This window comes from Poecilia latipinna, unplaced genomic scaffold (genome assembly GCF_001443285.1).
Source record: "Poecilia latipinna isolate Pla-1442-1.1 unplaced genomic scaffold, P_latipinna-1.0 Scaffold357, whole genome shotgun sequence".
In the NCBI taxonomy this organism is placed as follows: Eukaryota; Metazoa; Chordata; class Actinopteri; order Cyprinodontiformes; family Poeciliidae; genus Poecilia; species Poecilia latipinna.
The window spans coordinates 396,779-412,506 of record NW_015112973.1 but is presented as its reverse complement, the minus strand read 5'-3'; the positions used below and the strand labels follow the sequence as shown (position 1 = coordinate 412,506).

The 15,728-nt window shown below is 41.2% G+C and overlaps 2 protein-coding genes across 4 annotated transcripts in view; both read right to left on the bottom strand.

Annotated features, from left to right (window-relative positions):
• The window catches only part of hsd17b7 (hydroxysteroid (17-beta) dehydrogenase 7), an 8,226-nt gene extending 7,309 nt beyond the window's left edge, over positions 1-917 (bottom strand). The window contains exon 1 of one of the 2 annotated variants that reach the window (XR_001425428.1): positions 498-917. Coding sequence is in view for 1 of the 2 variants with exons in the window: in XM_015036112.1 (XP_014891598.1) it covers positions 498-532 (35 nt within the window). In the remaining variant the exon portion in view is untranslated. The remainder of the gene's footprint in view (positions 1-497) is intronic. The other variant, XM_015036112.1, reaches the window with a different exon arrangement.
• Positions 918-965: 48 nt separating this feature from the next.
• ddr2a (discoidin domain receptor tyrosine kinase 2a) overlaps positions 966-15,728 on the bottom strand; it is a 34,958-nt gene continuing 20,195 nt past the window's right edge. Inside the window, exons 3-17 of one of the 2 annotated variants that reach the window (XM_015036110.1) lie at positions 13,196-13,298; positions 12,455-12,686; positions 10,908-11,055; positions 10,105-10,207; positions 8,664-8,847; positions 8,334-8,574; positions 8,202-8,246; positions 6,698-6,858; positions 6,346-6,562; positions 4,886-5,118; positions 4,651-4,778; positions 4,325-4,522; positions 4,013-4,247; positions 3,219-3,368; positions 966-3,132 (exon numbers count right to left, since the gene is read on the bottom strand). In XM_015036110.1, the coding sequence (XP_014891596.1) occupies positions 3,001-3,132; positions 3,219-3,368; positions 4,013-4,247; positions 4,325-4,522; positions 4,651-4,778; positions 4,886-5,118; positions 6,346-6,562; positions 6,698-6,858; positions 8,202-8,246; positions 8,334-8,574; positions 8,664-8,847; positions 10,105-10,207; positions 10,908-11,055; positions 12,455-12,686; positions 13,196-13,298 (2,510 nt within the window). In that variant the 3' untranslated portion in view covers positions 966-3,000. The remainder of the gene's footprint in view (positions 3,133-3,218; positions 3,369-4,012; positions 4,248-4,324; positions 4,523-4,650; positions 4,779-4,885; positions 5,119-6,345; positions 6,563-6,697; positions 6,859-8,201; positions 8,247-8,333; positions 8,575-8,663; positions 8,848-10,104; positions 10,208-10,907; positions 11,056-12,454; positions 12,687-13,195; positions 13,299-15,728) is intronic. The other variant, XM_015036111.1, reaches the window with a different exon arrangement.

Here is a 15,728-nt window from a genome sequence, read left to right as displayed (position 1 = left end):
TTTCTACCCCTCAAAAAAATGTCGCCAAAAAAAAAAAAAAATTCCTCAGCAAAAGCTTTTTTTTTTTTTTTTTTTTTTTTTTTTTTTTTACAAATTGACCCAAGCAGTATCAATGTAACAAGTAGACGCAGGGGGGGGGTTACAAATGTGTAAAATGAATAAATTTTCAATTTATATGTAGAGTTAATCTATTAAGACAAATAGAAAAAGGTTTTATGCAAAAAATAAATAAAATACTTCCAACTATTTTTAAAACATTTTTAAACTTTAAAACGGGTCAATTTGACCCGCAACAACATAACAGAAGGGTTAAAGGAAGAAAAGAAAGTGGCCACAAAAAACAAGATCAGTACACATCTAACTAAAAATGACAACACAGCTGATATAATCAATCTTTAATGAAACAATTCATTATTCTGCCTGAAATGATTGAACTTTTAATTGGTATCGTCAAGCACGGGGCTTCTCATAATAGAGGTTATAAACTGGGTTGTTACCTGTTCGCTCCAGTCACCAAAACCACCTTTTTCATCTTGGTAAAGCCAAAACCTGTAGCGCGACAGGAGAACTGGAGTGAAAAGGTTGCGTGTCTGGTTCAGGAACTGGTTTCCTCTTCTGTGGAGTCACAGTTTAACTCCACCCCCCACGTTCTGATTGGATCCTGTGGCAGCACTCCAGCCAATAAGATCTTATTACGCCTCAGCCCAGCCGCAAAGGTCCCGCCCACTCCAGACACTGAAAAATTGGATCACAGGAGCAAAACAAAGAGTCCTGACCATGACAAAGAGTACATGTTAGGACTTTTATTTGGGTTGTCGCCATCAAGGTCTAACTTTTGTTTACAACATATCTATCTATCTATCTATCTATCTATCTATCTATCTATCTATGACAAAATTTTGCAGAAATGCAACCATTTTCAGACAAAAATATCCTAAAAATGAAAGAAACTAGTACTTTATTCAGATGTTTTTGCATAGTTTTTATTTGCACTTGTAACAATATTGAAAGGAGAATGAATGCAATGAAACTCATAAACGTGTATCAATTTGAACCTGAGCTCGATATCTTTTATCTTTTTACCCTGCTAAGCAGAAAAAGAAACGCATTTGTCTTTCACGGTCCGGGTGAGACGACTGGGGCTTGTGTTTAAAGTTAAAAACATAAAGCAAGAACAAGTAGAGAAAAACAATGAGACAAATGCAGCACGAAGTCCAGACGCACCAGTAAAAGATGAGCTCTAAACTAATGTATTTAAAATTGATCTTCATCGACCGTACCCTTTCCAACCATCCAAGAAAATTCATTGTTATGGTGAAACTCCAAATTTTTTCTGCTTCATTGACAACAAGAAAGAGCTATAGACATCTAGAACTAGAGTTATTGTAAATCTTTCATGATATTTTCCTACCTTTCTCCACTTGTGACCCTTTTCTGTGTTTGTAAAAAGAATGGATGGATGTCCCAAGGAGTTTTCCTTTTCATGCCTTTCCTCTGGAAAATACTTAGATCAAACTTTTCTCTTTTCCTGACTGCCTAGGATCCCTGCAGAAAACACTTACCAACGTCTCTCTAATCACACCTGCTACACACACACACACGCGCTTTGAATCAACACACGGCACGTGACAACGACCCGGCACGAAGTTCCAATGGGATTTCTTCAAAGCATATTCAACGGCAGACAAAAGGATGTCGCTAAAGATTTTGCAACAGAAAGAAAACATACACAAATCAAAGAAGAAGAAATGCTGCAATAAACCAAATGTGACGCTCTGGTTTGAGCGCATACTCTTACGCACATCTATAAACAAGTCATAAACACAAGTCAATATATAAATACTGATACAAAAAAAAAAAAAGATACATGAAATTTAAACATGTCTATCGGACATACACAGTCATGTACACTTGTAAAAAACTACTTCAGGAAAATGGCAGGGAGGTGAAAAAAAATGCACTCATTGTTATTTTTACTTATAAAGTTTTCTGAACACGATGAAACTATTAAAATATAATAAAATATGAAAGTAACCGTTGGCTCTGCACTTTCCCTTTCTACATTCAAGCAGTCTTCCAAAAGAAAAGATAAAGAAAGCAGTATTTCAAACAACACTGTAACATGGGATAGATAAACCACTTATTACACATTGGATTTACACATAAACCAAACAGAAACAGTGAGGAAATTCATGTCTGGCCGATTGTTGCTTTCTTGTAAAAATGCTGGAACATTGGCTGCAAATCTTATTTTACTCCATTGCCTGTTTATTTCACCTCAAATGGGGGCCACATTTGTAAGAATTATGAATTTGTGGGATTGAACTTTGAAAAAGACAAAAACAAAACAAACAAAAAAAAAAACAAGTTAAATCTTCCCTTCAGTATATTTTGTTATCTATTGGATTGGAGAATGGAGGTTTGAAAAAAACAAGACATGTTGCCACTGAAGCATCCTGGCACGTCCTTGTCATGTCTTAAATTGGACGATGTGGTTATTTTGGTGACTTTGGCCATAAATGTGTTTTCCTTTCAGATGTGGCACCACTGTAGAGGACATAAACAGGTATGAGATTGTTTTGTTTTTTTTTTGTTTTTTTTTTTCCAAGAACAATTCTGCAACAAAGAAAGAAATGTCCAGACACAAGCGTCCCTACTTTTAGTGTTTAGTTTTAAAAGTGCCAAATGTCTCTTGCTACATTTAAATGTTGGTTCCCTCCACACCCACCCGACAGGTCGTGCCTCTCTTTTCAAACTGTGATAAAGTACTTTGTCTAAATTTATGCTTCATAAAAATAAAACTTTTGCATTAACTGGAATACAGATCAACCTTTAGAGAGAGTATTCAGTCCCCGAAAATGTAGCTTGGAGCCAGCAGGTGGCCTCCCATCCCGTCTCTCTGTTGAATAGGAGCGTAGCTTAAACCTGGACTGTGTCTGCGGCATCCCTTGTCTCCAGAGATGCGCGTAGACTCTAAAGTGTCTTGAACACTACGCAGGCTTAAGGCTGTAAATCCAACAGGGCTCTGTGTAATTCCTGGAAGGAGGGCCGCTCCTTGGCGTTCCTCCTCCAGCAGTTCAGCATGATCTTGTAGAGCGAGTCCGGACACAGCACAGGTTGAGGCAAGTAGATCTGCGAGATCCAAGGGCGAGACATGAAATACATCGCCAAATTATTTTATCCCACTCGTGAAATTAAAACCGTTTAGTCGCCCTCACCTGCCGCTTCTGGTCCCTGAAAAACTCCCCCGTGTTTTCTATCACCTGCTCGTCGGTGAGCTGGGAGTACGGCTGCTCCTTGCAGAAGTTCAGGATCTCCCACAGTGTCACGGCGTAGGCCCAGACGTCACTCGCCGTGGTGAACTTACCCTGCACAAACAGACACGCTGTGTTGTAAGCGGTGAGCAGTAGCAAAGCGGATTTACTTGAGTACAGCACTTAAGTACAGCTTTTGAAAACTTGTACTTTACTTGAGAAGAATTTTTGTGGAAAACTTAATACTTTCACTCCATTATATTTTTCTGCAGAATTGTATTTTTTTTGCTTCATTACATTTCCATCGAGTTACTTCTTCATGTTGATCTTATTGCGTAGTATCTATTTTGTTACTCTGACACGCAGTAAATTTACACACAGCACCCCTACGTGGTGGGTGGAAATGTGCAGCTTTAAACCTGTCGCAAGAAGAAGAAGGACCCTTTTTGTCCTAGTGGTGTTGCCTTATGACGTGAATGAATAATACATAAAACTGCTAAGTGTCTTTGAGCATCCAAAAAAGCTAGAAAAATGTAAGACTCCTGCATTATTATTGATGATCTGGGATCTGTCAAGAATACCACTACGCTCTAGTGTCAAAATATTCAAATTTTTAAATACTTAAAGCACATACGACAATGCTCCAATTTAGATAGTAACTTGACAGAGCTATTTTTACTTTTACAAGAGTAATATTTGACCAGTAGCAAAATTTCTTCCACTCAAGCAGTGAAACTGAGAACTTGTGTGGCCCTCACCAGCAGGATGCTCTCCCATGACATCCAGCGTATGGGCAGCACCGCTCTGCCCTGGATGCGGTAGTAGTCGCCGCTGTACAAGTTTCTGCTCATGCCGAAGTCAGCTATCTTTATCGTGTAGTTTTTCCCCACCAAGCAGTTCCGTGTGGCCAAGTCTCGATGGACAAAGTTCAGGGAGGAGAGGTACTTCATCCCCGAGGCTATCTGGGTGGCCATGTAGCACAGATCACCAAAGCTGAAGGGGAGACGAGAGACGTCACCATGTGGTGGGAAGACAAAACTGCAAGTGAAATGCGACGGTCGCTGGCTGACCTGACAGTAGATGCGTTGCTGAGGAGAGCGAGTTGTCCCTCGGGTTCGTGGCGGGACAGGAACTGGTTGAGGTCTCCATTTTCCATGTACTCTGTGATCATGCAGAGCGGGTCGCTGTAGATGCACACGGCCAGCAGGCGAATGATGTTGGGGTCCTTCAGACGCGACATGATCTTTATCTCTTTCAGGAAGTCATTCCTGTCCACACAGAAAAAGTTCGCGCAAGTTGCTTAAGTTTATTTTTCATATGAATCAGGTGAATCGTAACCTCATGCTTGCTTTTATTTGTCGTTATATTTCCAGCTCCTGCAAGGACGGCAGCACACCTCGCATTCTTGTTGGCATCTGAACGGAGCATCTTCACAGCCACTAGCACCGGCTGGCCCTCTGGGACGTCAAACAAGTAGTCTTCATTTATAAACTCCTGCATTCCCTCTGCTTCACAAAGATGCACCTGAACCAGCAAAGGGTTTAAAAAAAAAACAACAACAAAACAATTAAGGGGTTTAACATTTGCTCGTGCTTTTGTTTTCTAAGTGAAGGAAAGTAGAGAACTCGCACCTCTCCAAACTGGCCCTCTCCCAGCTTCTCCTTAAATGTGAGCAGCTTTCGCGGGAACTCCTCCACGACGACGTCCTTCCCGGACAACAGGTCCATCGTCACCGCGGGGATGGCATACGTGTTACCTCCGGTGACGCCTTGCAAGTTGACGATGTCTGCCTCTGCGTAGTGGGGGGCGCCGTCCTGCACCACAGTTTGAGTTGTGGACTTTGAAGCTGCAGAGGCGGCCGAAGCTGCAACACATCGTGAGACACAGCAGCTGAAACCTCAACTGGACGGACGCTGTTTTCTCACGGGAAAATATTTGAACCTTTTCGCGTTATAACCACCAACTTTAATGTATTTGATTGGAATGTAACAAATACATCACACTTTTTTTTTTGTGAAGTATGATTGAAGTATTTTGCATACATATATTACATCTTAAAATCTGAAAAGTGTGGTGTACATTTTTGTCCAGCGCCTTTGAAGCTGCAGTATGTAACTTTTATGAAAAAGAATGATTTTTTATTTCCATATTTCACATAAAAAACAAGCTCTTCTGCCTTCTCTCTGTGCTAACTAGAAAGAGCCAATCAGAGCCATGAGAAAAATATGCTTAACAAACATGTTAAGCATATTTTTGATCAAAGTTGCATATGGTTAAAATAAAATCCCCTGCAACCATTTGTCAATTCATTGATAAATACAGTACTGCTATGTGTGGTTTCATCTCAGTTTAATATAAAGGTCTCCGTGTTTTTTTTTTTAAAAGAGTGTTTAGTGGACAAATAGCATCATAAAGACCAAGAAACACAACAGACAGGTCAGTGTTGCTTAAAGCAGGGTTAAGTTAGGAAGCAAAATTTGCCTTTTATGAAAGAGAGGATAAGAGAGGCACAAGAAGAAGTCCTGTTTCCTACAAGTCATAAAGGGTAGACAGCAAACATGTGGACGAAGTTGACCTTCTCCCACAGCGGCATCATGCTGTGGGGATGTTTCTTTTCAGCAGGGACGGGGAAGCTGCTCTGAATTTATGGTATTACAGATGGAGCTAAAAATAGGGCTGGAAGAAACCATGTGAGAGGCTACAAAAGACCCGGCCTGGAGGGATAATGAGCCTATAAATAAACCATAGCTACAATGGAAATAATCAATTGAAAGAAGATTAGCATGTGAGAACGACCCAGTCAAAGTCCAAACTTAAATACAGTTGACAAAATGTCAGTGATTGGTATTGCAAAAGTGGTAGAGAGACCCAGTGAATTGTGGTTATAATTACTTTTAACTCAGGAGAGGCTGAACAGAAATGTATGCCATACTTTTAGCATTTTCATTTGCAAAAAAGAATCAAAACTGCTTGCTTTTACTTCCAATTTGCAATTAGCAAGTTCCTGAGGAAACACCTTTAAAAAAACAAACAAAAAAAAAAACACTGTGTGTTAATATCCATGTGTGTGTGAGCAGATTTGCTGGCTTACCAGGCTCCTCTGAGTTCTGTGGAAACTCCGGCAGCTTACATATGAGGCGCGACGGCTCCTGGTAGTCTGGACCCAGAGGGAAGATGCGCTCATAGGTGGAGTTAGACTCCTGTTCGCCGGCTGTGCCCGGCCGGTTGCTGGTGTGATTGTAGCTGAACGTCTCGCTCTGTATCGACAAGCTAGCAGTCAGTTCGTCGTCCAGGATCCGACGAGAGGCCTGGAATAAAGCACGCGTGTCAGGGAGCAGATCTGACCGTCTCCGAGAGGCAAAACTGGAAATGCGTAAGATTACGCAGTGTTTGTTAGTTGGGTCAATAAAAAAAAAAAAAAAAAAAGAAAGGGAGGCGTTCACCTTCTCCAGCATCTTCTGCCACACCTGTCTCCACAAAATTATGACAATGATGGCAACAAGGATGAATATGATGGCCACCAAACAGCCAATCAGAATGCGAGTGTTGCTGTCATCTACTTTATGGGTTGGGTCATCTTCTGGTGAGGGAGGAGGAGAGGTGCCTTTTAAAGATTTTAAAAAGAGACTTTAGTTTCATGCGCTTCCCGGTTACATGAGAATTTTAAGAAAAGACACAAGTGTGTGAGCATCAAACAGACATTTCATCGTTCATGTTTTAAACCAGCTGAGATATCGCTTTGCCTGCATCATAACAAACCAGGTATTTATTTATTTATTTATTTATTTATTTATTTATTTATTGTGAAAAAGGTCAAAACTGACATGGAGCCACAGTGTTTCACCAAACATATTTGGTGACGTCCCATTCTCAATCCATGGAGTTTAGAAACACAAGGCAGTCCACAGTTTCCAGACGTACCAGCTTTAGTTCTTCTGGAAAGGTTTTCCACAGGTTTTAGGAGTGTTTTTAAGGGGACGCACACTTTACAGTGGCAATGCGATAATCTGAAGGTCATTTGAAGTCTGGACGTCTGTAGAGTCTACACACCATCTGTGCTCTGGGATTTGATTACTTTAACTATCTTTAGCCTTTTCCGATTTGTGGACTTTAATTTGATTTTTTTAAGCTCCCTTTTACTATTAAACAGTTTTATTTTTGCTTCACATCTGTTCTGCCTCCCCTTGCCTGCATTTGGTTTCTCCATAACCGCTAATGCCATTGGAGACATAACCTGACATATTAACATTTAGTATAAATTTCACAGTGTTGAGGTGTTCAAATCATATAAATAAACAAAATCTATATATATCATGTTGGTTTTTTCTATAAATTAAAATAAAAGTTGTAATTTTTGAAAGGATTAAATTAAGACATCGCCAGATCTACTACAACTTAAAACCACTAAATAAAACACAAAGATGTGTGACATTAGTTGCAAATAATGAAGATTAAAACCCAACACTTTGGAGGTTTAAGTTGTTAGAACCTTAGATATTTAGCTTGTTGTGTTTCTGATTGAAGTTATTTCAACCAAAGAGGATGCCATTACTTTTTAGTGCACAATGTCCTCACTTTTTCCTAGCTAGAAAAAAATATTTTAGTTCATTCCGTTTAATGAGTAATACACGGTTAAGTTTTCATCAAATAAAAAAAGAGATTAGATATGGATAGCTGAACCTCTCTTAAGGAAGCATATTTCATGGAGAGTCCCACTTATTCTAAATTTTGTTTTTTGCGATCAAAGGAAAAAAACACACAAAAAAAGTTTGAATTTCTCTAGTTGAATATATCACAAATAACAAAAATAACATAGATTAAAAAAAACCTTTTTATACAAACACTATTTCCAATTTTAGCAGGAACCAATTTAAAGAAATCACTGAAGGTGTTGCTCACATTTTATTAACCAAGCATTGCATGCGTATGTGAGACGTAGTTCCTCACCTGGCTTAGGTGTGGAAGGCGGTGTTGTGTTGTACATGGCTGTATCTGAAAAAGGTTCACCAATCGTTATTTAGGCTGAAAACTCGTCTCAACAACTTCCCTCCAGCACCAAATCAGCTCCGCACCAAGTACCTGACTGGAAGGTGATCTCGCTGAACAGCATCCAGGCGTCAGCAAAGTAGAACTGGCACTTGATGGCGCTGGCCATGTGGTTGGCCAGCTTGACGGTGATGAAGCGGGCGCTGGGATTCTTCTCGTCCTCCACGGGGCTGAAGGCGAGCGGCGTCGTCTCCCAGTCGGAGTCGGAGCGGAAGTGGCAGACCACCTGCTGGAAGGCCTTGACGTGCCGGGAGAACATGTTGTTGCAGTGCACCTGCGCACACGGGGGTATTCTCTGTGATGACGGAGAACGACGCCAAGGACTGTAACGCCGCCGCCGCCGCGTCGGCTCGGGATTCTCACCTTCATGGAGGTGAAGTTTCGTATGCGGTCAAACTCAAACATGATCTCGACGGATCCACCGGGGAAGCTGTCGTTGTTCCAGCCTACGTAGTCGTACCCGGGCCATCCGTTGTGGACGTGGCTGAGAGTGAAATCGTCTTCTCCACAGACGCCGTCGGTCAGCTGGCCTAAGCCCTCTGTCATACTGAGAAACACAGAAGCAAATCTGTAAAAAGGGATGAAATCTGACTGGAGCCAATGAACTCCAGTCAGACGCATTTTCAGTCTTTTGAAGATTATATTAAACTCCTTGTTAAGTCCTTTAATGAAACGTCCCTGTTTGTTATTTACACAGTTGCTAATCACAAAACCGGTCATGATTCTGTTCACCATGGTTACACAAACAAAACAGTAAACTTTTGTTGTTTTATTTTTTAGAAAAGCACAGCATCTGTGGTTTTCACCACCAGGAAGCTGAACCGCAGTGATGGGAGACATATCCATCTGTGGTCAAGGCCTGATACTTTTAGCCTTCTTCATGCTGTCAGACGGGTTCTGTTTGAAGTAGAGTTAATTTCTACTAATCAAGAAATGTTCCTAATTACATTTAATCCAATAATACAAGAAAGGTTGTCTCTTTTTCACTTAGAACAAGGTATGGTTTGGATAACTTTTGAAAACTCAATACATAAAGTTTTATTTTAAATCTGCATTTTGTGTTGACTAAGTTTGTCTGCTATTAAAATTTGTTTGGCGATCTGAAGCATAAATGTGACCGAAAAAAATGAAAATAAAAATATAATAAAGAAATCTATAAAGGGGATAAATACTTTTTTCACCGCACTGAATGGTCTCCCATACATAATATTTTATGTTAATTTGTATTCTTGTTCTAAAGCTGCACTTTTTATGAAGATGATTTTTACATGCTTGTAAAGACCAAAACAAATATAAAAGAAGCATTTTCATAAAAAGTTACCTAATGCAACTTTAATCTTGTTTGATTTCATCAGCGCTTCAACAAATTGGCTCATATATAAACTGTAATTCATTCCGAACACTAGGTGGCAGCATTACCAAACAAAACCCATTCTGTTCCAGGTATTTGTCAGATTTTCTATTATTCCTCATTTTTGCTGCTTTCCTCCTCCACTGTTTCTGTAACAGAGTGTTTCAGTGTCACGGGGGACATTATTCACCCTATAATCCAAACATAACAAAAGCCCTGATTGGTCCATTCTGGGTCTTAAAGTTATTCGGTCCTGTTGACTCAGTTATTCCTGGGAGGTTTTGCCTAACAATAAAACACCCCAACCCACTTGGTCACAACGCTCTGTTTCTTTGTTTTTACCATGGCAACGCGAATTAACATGGTGAGGAGGAAAAGCAGCGATTATTAGTGATGAGAGCTACATCAAACTAGCGCAGGAAGCAAAAGATGAGGAGGAAAAGCACTTTTCACCTGTAGATGACGGCTCCATCGTAGACCGAGTCGTTGAGGTAAACAGGATAAGCAGGAAGGTTCATCTGTTGTCCTGCAGGAGCGTTGTATGAAACCAGGCCATCTGGGAAGAAATGACAACTTGCCCTTCAGTTGTGGGGATTTTATTGACATTGTTCAGAAAGCCACAAAGTTTGTTTTAAACTCTACAGTTTAAGGTCACCATGGTAACAAATGCACCAAGATGCAGGTAGGATGTATGAAAAAAAAAGGCCATTTTGAGAATTTCAAACAAAACTTACCAAAGCAACAGAAAACAGAACAAGGAGATGGAAAATATTTATGCTACGTCGGAAAAGAGAACGGAAAATGGCTTAAACAGCTTAAACAAAGTCCTTTCCACAGACTGACAACTTGTTTGCAGCCTGCGGAGTTTCATTTATCAAAGAATGTGGGCCCGGTTTAGGGAAAGAAAGCGTGAAATGAACATCGTCACCTCTTTCATCAAACGCAGCTTTTCTTCTTTGCACAACAGAAACCAGACTTAACGGGACATCAGTAAGTATGAATTTATAGTTTGGGGACAGACGTTACATTCCATAAAGTCAGATGCTATATTATCATAATATCCTTATCTTCTCTACTGGATTAGAGTTTACGCAGCGCGTTGTTATGCAATGGTAACTGGAAATCAGCTGTTCCTCCCTTTCGCAAGAGGCTCAAAGGTTAGTGTTGCTTTCGCTGTTTTACAATCATCCTTAAGAGATTGCGCTTCTTGAAATGCATCCTAATGTGTTTCTCTCTGTGCTTGAACTCAAACTCACCGAGCCACTCGCAGCCGTAGAGCTCCACTCTCATGCAGACGTTCATGGAGTGGTCTATGACGGGCATGAAGCGGACCAGACGAGCGATGATGGGTGGCTGCATGTCCCGGAGTGCGATGTCGTACGTGTTCCTGTTGCCCTCAATCACCTGCAGACGAAGCAAACATTTTATGACATCAAGATCAGACTAACTGATATCTGATCGTCATTATATTGTTTTTGTAAGAATTTTATCCCAATAATAAAGCATAAAATAATAAAGCTCAATAATAAGTCACTTATTGACTAATGCCTAGCAAAAGTTTAACCACCTCTTGAAGGTGACCTATAATACTTCCTTAAACAGGTTAGGAAGGGCCTATGGGCTACACAAAACATGTTCATTACATTATTATTATTTTAAATGTTTTGCACAAAATCATTCTTAGATAACGAGATTTTCGTCTCCTCACTTCTGTCTACTTTGAGCTCCTTTCAGAATCAGACATTTTGGGGCCTCTTATCACTTTAAATTCAAATAAGCTGCTGCTGGCCACGTCAACATTTCCACTCGCATGTGAAAATGGCTGCAAACAGATGCGCAATTACGCAACCGTACATCTTTGAGACGCAGACCTCCTGCACAACCAACAAGAGTGCAGCAAGTGATTTTTGGAGTCATCAACAAACCACTTGTCTTTTCCAGCAGCCATTGTACAGCAGTAAGTCTAGCTGACCGAATGGGCTGGAGCTCCGCTTGGGTTGCTAGGTGACGGGCTGAACGCCACTGGGGTTGCTAGGTGAGGGGCCGTGTCTGCTGATTTGTGACATTACATTCGTTTTGGAAACGGGTAATTTTTCAGACACCAAAAAAATTAACTTATTGCCAAAAACTAGCTGGGCAGATTTTTTAAGTGCTTGGGTTGTTTTTAGAAGCAGTAGAAATCATAAATGTGCAAAAATCATAAATGTGCAAAATGTGAGTACATCACCATTAAATATTTTTGGAAAAAATCACAACTTTCGGCCTAGATTAATGAAAATGCATCTCACGGGCCAGCACAAAGTTCAAAGTTCTGATGAGGTGAATGTCACACTTTTAAAATAAAAAAAGAAACTCAAAAGTGAGACATTGATCTATTTTTACCCTTCTTTCATCCTGCTCCCTTGTTACTCTGAAACCCTACGGTAAAATCCATTAAAGACTGGTTGCCTCAAGTAGTCACTCTTTGTGCTATTTAATCCCCCGATTAAACCCAAAATGCTATGTGTCAAGGTGAAATGTGGTGGTGGCACCATCATACTGTGAGGATGCTTCAGCAGGGATAAGGTGCACCGAGTTAAATTCAGGGCATTCAATGAGGAAACCTGACAGACAGAAAATCTTGGCAAATTTTCCTTGTCCAGCAGGGCAACAACCATAAACACAACCCTATCCATGTGGTCCAGTCAAAGTCCAGGGTTACCTTACTTAAAGTCATAAAGTCAGTGCAGCTCGCCTAACTACTGGCTAGAAGGGTCAACTCATATCATATCATCTTCGACTTCTCGCCAGCAGGTGGAGTTACCTGTTTCCCCTGCCTGTTCCTCCATGAGATCCAGCGACTGCCATCACGACTGTACTTAATCTTGTACATCTGGGCAAACTCGTTGCCCATTCCTCCAGCGTGACGGCCCTGGGTGCCCACAAGGGTGATGAAGTGGAGCGAACGCAAGTCAATCTGGAGGAACTCCTTCAGGTGGTCTGGCTCACCAGTTATCTCCGGACACCACGCGCCATCTCCCTCCTCACCGTCCAACCTTGGAGGTAAAGACAAGCGATTTGAAAACGTGGGAAGAAGAGGGAGCCAATGAATGGAGGATGTAGAGGGGGGGAAAAAACGGCAGGATGAAGAGGAAACGTGGAAAGAAATGTAAAAGTGGGTGGAGTGGAGGATTTGAGCTCTTAAAGCCGGTTGTAAAATAGACGTTCTGGTGAAAGGCTGCGTCGTAAATCGTTCAAATGCTAATTTAGGGGAAGGGGCTGGGAAGGGAGAAGGGTACCAAGGCAGAAATTCAACCCAGAGTTGAGGCGGAAAGTGTATGACATCAAGATCCCGATACTTAGTGAAGGCCACCCAAGTTCTATGGCATGCAGCTCTAGCATACATCCCCCCACGCGTGCTCTCCTAATACCACATCTGTGAGCAGAACCGGTACCCCGGTTTGTGGTTTATGTCTCATACTCAGGCACAGGCACCTTGCTGGACAAGTTGCATTCGTTATCATGCTAAGAAACACGTGTCTGAGCGTGTGTGTGTAAGATGTACCTGCCGTATCTGGCAGCGGTAGATTCAGACCACTGACTGGAGGCAGAGATGTCCTCATCCGATATCTGCCTACTCGACATCCCCAGAGCGTACCGACACACACCTGGAACATCAAAAATATGCATCAACGCAAGGGTTACCGCTGTGGAAAGTCAGACAGACTGCTAATAAAAACACGTAAGCTGATGAGTGTTTAACCCCTTATCTGTCACCCTCAAAACAAGTCAATGGATGCGTGACGACAGCAGCTTTTCCACACCTGATATGATCAGTTATTATTTCCCTGACATTTCTCCTTTTGCACTGCTCTGATTAATAGTTTGCAGGGACATTTTTGAAGCTTAACTCAAACATTCACTCCATCCAAGTTTGCGTGCACATAAAAACCACCAACACAGATTGGGTAACGCTGGACGAAGGGGTCGAGCCAAACTCTGAGCTCTCATAATAAACTTTACATAAACCCCAGCAGTCAGACACATGAAGTTAGCGGGAAAGTAAGTGTGCTGGGTGAACAAGACCGGTGCAGCTACCTTGTGGCTTTGCTCTGTGGTCAATAGGAGCAATATTCCCCCACCATTTCCTGCATGCCATCCCACACCCTCATCTTCCATTTTTCTGTCTCTTGCCCTCCTGTGTGGTCTCTTAGTAAGTCTGAAACGAAAGTTGTGATTTTACCTAATCCTCCACTGATTAGGACTCTCTAAAGTACCGGCTAAGTGAGACAAACATGGTCAACGGTGAATGCAAATGTCGTCGGGCTGAATAGCAAAAGAGCCTCATTCAGGAGTTGAAATTCAGAGGGTGTGAGCTCTGCAGAGTGAAACTTGATGTTTTAGATGAAAGGGCCTTTGGGAAGTCTTGGTTCACATAGCTGTGATTGGCCTGGGCTGACGTCTACAGCTGAGCTGCATGTGGCGGTGAAAGGGATTGTGGCCCTGTTTGCCTGGCCCCATGTGTTACAGTAAGCCTTTGAGAAGATGCCAGCAACAGCAGAACTTGAGGTTCAAGACCTTTTCTGTTTCTCCAGCTCTCTCCTTTTCTTGTTTTTTTTCTTAATCTCACCCTATAATCATCTCTTCCTCTCTTCTTGACCTCCTCCAAATATTTGCTTACAGTTTTACTTTGTGGAAACACAGTTTGGACTGATGACCGAATACTCCAGCCGTTGTTTTGTTTTTTTTATATATATATACATATATATAACCCACCCTAGTTTTGCTTTCTTTACTTCTACAGATTAATAAAGGCATAAATATTTATAAACAGAATCAATCAAACTCTGGCTGTAAAGTGAACCTCTAACCCAGTCATGGGTAATTTGCTCCCTGTATTAGGTTTTCTTCCAGGACTATTCTGCACTGAGCCTCAGCTAGCTTCCCATCAACTTCCCTGTCCCTGTTAAACAAAACCATCTCGGCACCGCAATCCTGCCACCCACCATGTTTTACAATGGGAGTGGTGTGTTCTGGCTGATGTGAAGTGTTAGCTTTCTGCTGCAACTGGATCTGTACATGAGCATTATGTCATTATCTTACTCAAGTGGTGACTCTGCACAGCTCCTCCAGAGTTACCATGTGCCTCTTGCCGGTTTCTCTGACGGATGTTCCTGTTGCACACTCTGATAGTTTAGGTGAGGATAGAATCCAGGTAGATTTACAATAGTTACATTTTCAGATAATAGTTTGAATAGGGCACCTTGAGATGTACGATGTTGTTTTATGTCCAAATCTTGATTTAAATTTCTTTGCAAGTTCATCACTTACCCGCCTGCTGTAAAAACCCTCTTAGACCTTCAAACAACAGCTGTATTCTGTGCTGTTTACTATGCTGATGACTTCTGAAGACAGTTGGATGCACTTGATTTTAATTAAAGGGGCGGCATTATGTATTTTCCAGGCATATAATGTCATTTTATAGCACCATCAAGTGACCATGTCACCTGTTTGTTATAAAAATCCTGTATATATATCAAACATGACTTAAAAGAAATTTGATTTCGCAATTTAACACCTTGAAATTGGCCTCTGTCTCTTTAAGAAGTGCTCTTGTGCTCTTTCCAACCTTCGGAGCGTCATCACCACGTTTCTCCATGATGCCGTTAAAACCGTTTTCAGGAGCTTTGAAGTGAAAAGTAGTTCCTATGATGAGCTCCGTAGATATTCAGATCCAACAGGTGACTGCTCACTGCTGCTGCCGCTAGTCTGGAGGAGCTGAGTGGACGAGTCGAGCTCTGTGAGGAGGAGCCTCGACTGGAAACTGAAAATTTAAGGAGGAGCTTGGTGAGAACAAGCGTTTAGGCACTTCTGAATGACTAGTAATGTTTTATTAACATATATGTAATTCTTAAAAACTGTGCATCCTTCCTGCTTTGTCTTGGCCTGTCACATAAAATCTAAGAGAAAACATTAGAGTTTTCTATTAGGATGACAAAATGTGAAAAATTTCAAGAAGCAACTTTTTTTTTTTGCAAGGCATTGCAAAAAGAATACAGTTGGAGCCAGCCATAAAAGCAAAAAAAAAAAAAAAAAAA